General features: G+C 31.7%; 1 protein-coding gene across 1 annotated transcript; it reads right to left on the bottom strand.

The window, feature by feature from the left end:
* Positions 1-1,025: 1,025 nt before the first annotated feature.
* LOC114183316 (probable BOI-related E3 ubiquitin-protein ligase 3) lies at positions 1,026-2,511 on the bottom strand. Its single transcript, XM_028070290.1, has 3 exons — positions 2,275-2,511; positions 1,857-2,169; positions 1,026-1,752 (listed from the first exon to the last, which is right to left on the bottom strand). The coding sequence occupies exons 1-3, from the start codon at positions 2,328-2,330 to the stop codon at positions 1,153-1,155; spliced, it is 969 nt and encodes a 322-aa protein (XP_027926091.1). The 5' UTR covers positions 2,331-2,511; the 3' UTR covers positions 1,026-1,152.
* Between the last annotated feature and the right edge of the window lie 7,122 nt (positions 2,512-9,633).

Raw genomic sequence — 9,633 nt, 5'->3', positions numbered from 1 at the left:
TGCACCGCCTCCCAGACTAACACCATCCCTTTTTCTATTCTATTACCCCTATAAATAAAACCAACAAAACAAAACAAAACAAAACGCCCTCGTCCTTTCCACGCCCATCAATGATGTCACCTTCCCAACACCTTTCTCTCTCTCCACTCCCTTCACGCTTCCCGTTTTCAATTTTCATTTAAAAAACAAAACTTTATTTATTTAAAGTATTAAAACATTAAAATAGTTGAATATTACTTTTCTTTGGCGGGGGTTGGGAACCACCGGTTACCGTGTCAGGTTGTTCCTGTGCATTGGCCTTTGGTCCAAAGCCTGAGCTCTAAGAAAATGGCCGTTGCAGGCACTCTTCAAATAACAGCTACATTTACGAGCGTCCTACGTGTCAGCTTTTGCCGCACTAATGTCACTTTCTGTCCCCACCTCGTTGACTTCACGCGCTGCTTTCCCACGCGCGTTCACTTTCTCCATCCTGGCCCCACTCTCATATTTTATCTCTCATATCGCTCATTCTTCTCCTTTAATTTCATTTTAACAAAATTTAAATATATTTTAAGTTTTTCGAGTCGGTAAAATTTAAAATTAGTTTTTTTTAAACTTTTGGTCTATTTATTCTTTATCTTTAAAATATTATTATAAAAATATTTAAAATATCAAATAAATTTAATAAAATTAAATATAAAAGGTTAAATCCACAAATTTTTTTTAAATTTTCCAAAAAAAGCATATTTAATTCTAACAAAATTGTAGTGTACATGTTTCACCTCCGCACCTTCTGAACAGACACAGAAATTAGAGCTTTTAATAAGTTACACAGCACTCACATTAATAAATCTCTTGTAATTTTATTTAATTTACTCTAAATGCACAAGTCTTGTGGAACCAAATTAGCATATCAATTGCTGTAAATGCTAATTTCAATTATAAAGAACCAAATATAATTTTTGTAAGAGATGCAATTCGACACTCAATGAAGTGAAATTCAAATCAAAATAAATAGCAGACAATGAAAGAATAAAATATTTGGATTGAAATGAACTCTTTTTTCTTTTTTACTATTTTCTAATATATGAAAGATTGATATATATATTCTTTTGAGGTTGAGAAGAAGAGGTTTGATGGTCCTAGTCTAGTCCTATTTTTTCTTTTCCAAATCTAGGACATGTTAACATGGACACTAGCAGTCTTGAAAGATTTACATATAGGACAAATGTGGAGGGTAGACCCACATACAGTACACAAACACATGTGCCGGCACGGCAAAATCAGCACGCACGACTCTTCCTTCCCACAGTGCCTGCAAAACCTCCCATTACTCTCACCAATCATCATTTTCCCGAAACCACCGTCCTTCTTATCCTTCACACCTGCGCACCCTGATATTATCGTGCGCCATCCAACCTCTTTCTTTCTTTCACCGTCCTCGCCAGTGCTTCCACAGCAAGACTGAGCATCGTCCATCAACGCCGCGGCAGCGCCGTCGTCCACCATTTCGCGTTGCGCCAACACCTGCTCCAGATTACACCGTAAAGCATTCGCCGTGGCTTCGTTCGTTTGAGCCAAGTCCCGCCAAATCTGATTCTCCATACACAGAGACTTCACTTTCTCTTCCAACGCCCAATTAAGCTTTCCGATTTTCTCTATCTCCTCTTCTTTCGCCTTCAGCTTCTTTATCACGCCTGCCTCAATCGCCTCGATTATCCTTCTCGCTTGTCTCTTCCGCTTCTGATCAATCTCTATTCTCACCTTCTCCATCTGAAGAAACACATCATACATCGCAGATCAGTATTTCAAATTCAAGCAAGTACAAGTTAATCAGAAACAGATACATGAAATTATGACGAAGAAATGAAACATACTCGTTGCATTATTAAATGCTCGATGTCAAGCTGCTGCTGTTGGATCTGAAGAGAAACGTCTTGGCCGAGAAACGAGAACGAGTCGTTGTAGCTGTAATTCTCCCTGGAGCGCTTTCTCGACAAGGGAGGAACAACAACGCTGTTGTTGTTGGTTAAACCACTTTCAGATTTGACGGCGTTTCCGATCAAATTGTACACCGATGAAGGAAGCACGGCTTCCGTGACGGCACCGGATAACGGAAAATACGAAGAATAACCAATCTGTTGAGCGTTATACATGTTGACATTCGCATCCACAGAATTCATCACTTCGCTGCACAACCACGTAAAACATGTTGTAAAAAAACACTTCAAATGAACGAATAAAACAAATTAAAAGAAAAAGTGCGAAAGAAGAAGAAGGCAAATGGATACATACCGGTTGGTTACGAGTTTGGAGGGGAAGAGATTGAGATGGCGCGCCTCAACGGCCATGAAAATTGTGTATTGAATCGTTTTTCTCTGAAGTGTGCAAAGATGGTGTGATTCTTCTTATTGGAAGAAGAGGGAGAGGAAGAAGGAAGAAAAATAGAACTAGTGCGGAAGAAAGAGAGAATGACATGCAAATAGATGTGGCAAGGCTGGATGGTGGGGTTTATTCGGGGTTTCCTCGGTCCACGTTATTAATCACTATATTTATTATTATTATTGTTATTTATTAAATGTGACCAAACGTTAGACCAATAAATTATAGGTTTAAAAAATAAAAGGATAAAAGAGTAAAGATAGTGTTTGTTTGTTCAATGCTCCAGTGAGAGAGATCTTTTTGTCTATATAATATAATCCGGAGCAGCGCGACCAGATGGGCAGATAGAGATATTTGATGTGGCAGGCTGAAAGGGTCATTTTGTAATTTTAATTTTACCCGGTACTTAAATAAAATGGTGGTAAAAAATGAAAAGATGAGAAAAGCAATGTGTCAGGTAAGAGCTGCCGACTAGACGGTGCCATGTAGGCAGTGTTGATTTTTAGCTTTAACTGTTTTTTAATGGTTTTTGGGATGTGTTGGTGGAAGGAAGACCAAGGTGATGGTGGTGGGGTCGGGAGGACACGTGTGTGGCAGGGTTGTGGGGGAACAACGGAAGCGGGCACGTGCGAGGTGCCAGCGTGGAAGAGGGCATGGGACCCGGGGTAGAGTGCATAGGGGTACGGTTACCCGGTGGAAGGGGAAGGGCCTTTTGGCAGTTTCCTTTGCTTTTTCTCAGGAAAATGGTTCTTGTTTGTTTCATTGGTTCAGTCATGGTGGTGGCATCGGAGACGTTGCTTCTGTTGTTGTGTTGTGTTGCGTTATGTTATGTGTGCCCTTCCACCGTTCTCCGCCACGTGTCCCTTCTTTCTGGGTGCATTATGGTCCACACTCCTGGCGTCATCCGCAAGATCACAGCCCTTGAAACTTTCAACCCTATTCAGTCCGTTACGCTTCCAGCATTAATGTCTTTTATATTCCTAATAATCAACTTTTCCAAAAATTACTTTTACGGTTATTAAATGAATTAGGTTGGTTATCCATTGCAAAAGCAATCTAGAATATATTTCTTAAACACTTAGTTTTACCTAATTATCAATGTTTAAACGTAATTATTTACGAGTTAAGTAGAACAGGTTAAATAGAGTGCAAGATAAAATCGTACTTGATTTTTTCATATTGAAAATAGTGTATGGGTGTTATCACATAGTTTGTTCAAATAAACTTATTAGAAAAATTCGGAGTTTAAATAATTGATAACTTGAAAACAAGTATAAAATATTTTGAATTCTAAATGAAATAAATATTTCCCTTTCCAATGATATTTAGTATTTTTATTTCCTTAATGCATGTGTTTATTGTCGCTAAATAGTTTTGATATATTAGTTTTTCCATTGCAACAGTCCAAACCCTAATCAGACTTAAAATTTGTGTCTTCGTCAATTGAATTATTCCAGAGTCTGGATTATTTCAAATAGAAAACAAAAATAAACATTTAATCTATTTCGCGTATATTTCTTTAATATTTTTTATTTATGGCCTATCTTTCTCTCCTTTGAAAGGAATTTTTTCTCTCTCTTATTAAACATTTTTTTCTTATCTTTGATACTTTAGGTATGTATAAAAAAAAGTTATTAGGAGGATCAAATGAACTTCATTAACTTTTTAAGGTAATATTTATATTTAGTTTTGCTTCTTCTTCTTTTTTCTGATTCTCTCCGTTTATTTTTAGTGAATTTTAATTTTTCCAACATTAAGAAGTACAATAACTTAATTTTTAATAGAATAATATATATATATATATAAGATTTTTTTTTATATTTTACTTCCTTCCCTTTACAACACGATAAATAAATAATTAAAAATTAAGTAAAAAAATCAGGATATAAATAACAAAAAAGTAATTAATATTATAATAAACATTGATAAAATTCTTTCAAAATTTTAAGAGTTAAAAAGAAACTGCAAGAGTCATTTGTTATTCTAATACTAGTTCTAAATCATTTCTGCATAAAATAACGTCACAATAACTACGATGGTTATAAAAGTAGTTTTTCTAGCTTGTTAACCTAATTTTTATCTGTATAGCTTTATTATTAATTAGTTTATCTTCATTTATAACTCTAATATTTGTTTTTATCATTATTTTTCTATTTTCATTTACTACTCCAACACTGATCAGGAGCTACGCATAAATAATAAATAAATAAATAATTAATTAATTAATGTATAATTATATACATGGTGGTGATGCTTCTGATAACAAAATTTTAAGAGAAAACAAAATTTTTCTTCTCAAATAAACAATTAAGAAGATATTGAAGAAATACTAATGAAACTTTTGTTCGAAATTGGAACAAGAACTTTTACCTTCCTAACCTTGAATCTGGACTGCCTAAAAATTCCAACCAAACAAATTATAAACATTTTGACATTTTTGTTTTGCTATATTCTATATCTTTAATTTTGTTGGTTCAAATTTGTGATACGTCTGCGTTATAAATGCGACAAAATTTCAAAGTTTATTTTTCTATGAAAAGAAAATAAACAATGCATTGAACATGGACGAGATATTTTGATGGACGTCGAAAATGGGACAAAATTCTAAAATCAAAAGTGATAATACATGTTTTGGGTGTATGAAAAGGGGAAAAGAGGGCATGCATTAACTACTAATAATTAATGTTGAACTTTTGTGAGGATATGAAATTTGTCCTGTGGTCGACTTTATCTTTTTACTTTTTGAATGCGTTGGTTTTCTTCCATTGAAATTTCCTTCAAACTCTAGCTTCTAGTAAGATCTAATGAATTCGAGATTACCTTGTTTTGATTTATAATGCATTTTCTTAATCTAGCACTTTGTCCACATGCACCTATTCATGGCAAGAATTTCGAAGTTGTGGATAGACATGGATGTGATGAGTCCATTATTGTTTAGCTAGCTTCCATACGTGGTTGCGTGTACTACGTTGTCACTTTTCCATGAAAGTTTCCTAACATCATATGCGGTCACCTTCACCATATGTCTCTTTAACTCATTAATATTCGCTAAAATATGTATTCCCTTCTTAATTTTTCATTCAAAATTAAACATTTATGATAATGTTTCGATGTTTCAAGGTCATAGAGAAAAAAACTTGAAAGTAAGTTGAACTAACTAGAATATTGACATATACATGCGATGGTTGCATTCACAGTTTGAACAAACTTCGTTGCTAAGGAAAAGAAGAACACGTACAACTTTTCTGTTCAAGAATGAAACAAATGAAACAGAGATCATATACACTTTCAATAGTGTTGAATGAAAATATTATATAAAGAATTCGTGTCTGTTTTATTAAAGGTATGCAACATGTTTAGGAAGCGATTTATCTCATTAATATTTGAGTTAGGTGCCTTTTTTTTCTTTTTATAGTTTGTGTGTATATAAGATAAGCTTGTCTAAGTTCATCAAAGTTCATGTATTACCTTCTATAAAAAAGCACAACACTAGTGACGGATCCAAGAATATGAGACTTGTTAATGCTTCAATGAAAATTTGGATTTTCTTAGTCAATTAATTTAAGGGTCTTGTTAATTAGTGTCCTAATGAATTTTATTTTATTTAAAGAATAAAAATGTCGATAAATATTATATGTGTATTTAATATTTTATGTAATGTTTAGAGATAAAAGTTAAAAATTAATTAAATAATAAAATAAATATATTTTAATGTTGATAAAAATTAAATAAAATTAAATATAAGAAAATTAAAATTAACAGAAAAATCAACAAAAAAAATAGTATTAAAAATCTAAAAAATTTACAAAAAAAAAATATCATAAGAAAGTTTAAATTAACAGAAAAATCAATAAAAAATAGTTTTAAATATCTAAAATACAGAAAAAACAATTAAAGTGTCAGTCGGAGATTTTATTGATTTTTTATTTGCTTTTTATTAGAGACCTTAAAAATTTCAAAGTCCAACTAGAAAGTTACTGTCTAAAAATTTAAAAAAATATTTTTGTCTTTATAAAATTTGTTATGTGTATTTATACTTTTTTAATTACTGTACTTAATTATTTCAGCTTTTAATATAAAAATGATGGTACCAATACATATTAATTATTCCTTAACCAGTACCCTTAAGACACTAGTTAGCATTTTATTTAAAATTAATATTATTTTTAATTATTTAATGCTAAATACATTTTATATTTTGAATATATATATATATATATATATATATATATAACAAAAATATTCAGCGTATCCCTTCAAAGGAAATCAATTTATCTTAAATAAATCGATTATTTCGCTCCATCTAGATCAATATGATATTTTCTTTTGGTATAGTCTCAATATGATATTTAAATACACTTTATGGTCACTTTAAGGCAGATATCGCTTTTAAACATGTGATTTTTTATTTATTTATGTGCTCTTAATATTAAATAATAATAAAGTATTGAATAAAAAAAATACATTTATGTCTTAGAAAAGTAAATAATTCTTAATAAATAGAAAGATTAGTAAGAAGTTATTGTGCAATAATTTTCTTTCTACAATTATGCACTTGATGCTACTTCATAAATACACAAAAAAAAAAATTACTAAAATTTATAAAAAAATGTTATAGTATTTTTATGGTGTCTTGTTTGAAAAGGTTTCGTATGGTAATAAGTAAACAACATTTCACTATTTTCGAAACTTATTATACAAATTAATAGAAAATGAAAATGAATATAAACTTTTCTTTCTCATCAGTTGGTCAATATCATCAAAGAGACACGGAGATGTAGTTTGTCTAAAATAATTTATCTTCATATGCTCTTATTATGATTATGATTATTATTTTCTATCATGAGTGGCATAATGGGTGAAGGAGGAGCTGCAATTGTATTCAATTTACTATACAATGATCTCAAACACAATAAAAGCGTACGATGTTGTTGTAGATTTTATTTTTTGTGGCATGTTCTTTACATTAGGCATTTTAAAATTCTTTACATATCCAAACCTTGGACATGCTAGCTTGCTTTAAGGAGACAAAAGAAAAATTAACAAATAAATGAATCACTTCTTCAAGAAGCATCCCCAGAATTATATTCCCAGATCAATAGAAAAAATTACAAAGGCAAATGAAATTAATGGCAGTGCCAACTAAAGATTCCCCAAGGTGATTTAGTTTTACACGCAAATTTTAGTATGATTTGCATTAATTAAATTGGTAATCAAGTTTAGGATAAAATGTGTTTTAACATCATTTCCACTTTTCTAGTTTAGATAGTTTTTGAAATTTTGAAGAGACTGCTATCATTAATTAAAAGTGACAAAACATGCATCTAATCATTATTAAGTCCCGCATACCGCACAACCTTTAAATAAAACCTAATTTTACATTACGAAATATGCATCATGTCATTATTAAATATAATTAAAGTGGATTTAATTATTTGAAAATTTATCAGAATATTTAAACCTTATAGCCTTATTTTAAAGTGAAAGTAAGCTGCAAAAGGCAGGCATGCCGTACAGACAGAGAAACAATGCGTTGTTCATATATGGCAAATTGGCCCTTCTTTTTTTATAGTTCTCGATATTCCCTATTGCTCGACGCTGGATTAGAAAATGTGCACAAAAAACATATAGGGACGTGAATTTGGTTATATAATTACGAATAATGGAAATGAATGGGACGTGATGACAAAGTAACATGAATTATTACATCAAGATTTTGGTAGGAAAAAGAAATTATAATTGCATATGGAGGCCCATCTTTTTCCATGTCTAAAATTTAGAGCCGTGGGTCGGAACCCGCAAATTAATTCAGCCCACTATATTACATGTTGGGGTTGGGTACAAATTTCAATCCGAATTGATTTTATCTGGTTCACTTAAAATTCAGTTTACCTGAGTTGAATCCGTAATAAGCTGGATTGGCTCATCAACTCGCAAATAAAGATTATAAAGTGTTTTTTGTTAAGTTAAACTTTGTATTTGGGTCAGGTTAGGTTATTCTTTTTAGTCAACACATAAATAATTTGTATTTTTATGATTTTGGTTTGTATTAAAGTTTATTTAGATTTTAATTAGAATTATAATTTAGTTTTTAGTGAACAAAATTAAAAAAATTGTATTTTTTTTTAAATTAAGTGAGTCCGTAAGCTAAACTGTTTAACCCACCAAATCGTGGTGGGTCGTGTCGGGTTCAAATTTTGTTGGCTCGTTAATAAGTGAGTCAGATTGAATTGACTCATTAAATGATCAACTTGTGGTGGGTCGGACCGGGTCATCCGTTTTGACAACTATACTCAAAATGATAAAAAGTATAACTTTTTTTTTTCTTCTAATTAATTTCTTTTTATCCTTGGAGTGTGTATGGTTATGGTATGGCCCTAGGGCATTAATAAGACGGAAAGTGAGAGAACATTGAATTTAACCCAATTAATTAACCAAAGAAGTTGAGGTTTAAACAAATGGCAACCTTATCAAGTTTCTTGAAAAAGTGAGATGAATTAGACAGAAAAAGAATCCCTTGCAAGATGAGTAGATGAGAAGTAGCTGCTAGATTGATTCCACCTTGTCAACTCTCTTCACAAAATTTCTCTTTCATTGTAGCTCCATTATTGCACATATATACTCCCAACCACATTGACCCTACTTGATTTTAACGACCAAGGAAATGAATATGAAAAGGAAGGGAAAAGTAATCAAAAGTTGGGGTCACAAAACAACTACATTTTGATTAGTAATTGCTACTTTAGTGGAGGATGATGGATAATATAAGGGGGGTATATCATGTGTGTTTGTGCTTGCCCTTCTTTCAAGGGAAAATCGTTTGCATCTTGACTTGTGAAAATGGTTTCTTTAATATGGATCCTTTTTCTCTTTTTTCTCCATTCAACCCAAAGTTTTTTATATTCTACATGTGATCTCCAATTCTTCTTGCATTGAGAGAATCTCTCACTTTCTCTCTCCATGCCTTTGTTTTCTTTATTTGGGAATCTCATTTATCACCTCCACAATACAAGCATATAAAACTAATCTTTGAACATGTCAAGCCTCTATCTCTCACTTTCTCTCTGTCAGTCAGTGTGTGTGAGAGAGAGAGAGAAGAGAAGAAAAAACAAAGGTTGATAATAAATGAGGGAGGATCTTCTGCATGACAAAGTGGAACTGAAACAACACTTTCTTTTTCTTTTGCTTTTCTATTGCGTTTTCCAACTTTTTCTCTTTTCTTACACATTTTTCTTATTTTGATCTTTCCAACTTAAACTTTCAATAAAATCT

The sequence above is a fragment of the Vigna unguiculata genome, chromosome 5 (assembly GCF_004118075.2).
Source record: "Vigna unguiculata cultivar IT97K-499-35 chromosome 5, ASM411807v1, whole genome shotgun sequence".
Classification (NCBI taxonomy): Eukaryota; Viridiplantae; Streptophyta; class Magnoliopsida; order Fabales; family Fabaceae; genus Vigna; species Vigna unguiculata.
This window is presented reverse-complemented; position numbering and strand designations above follow the sequence as displayed.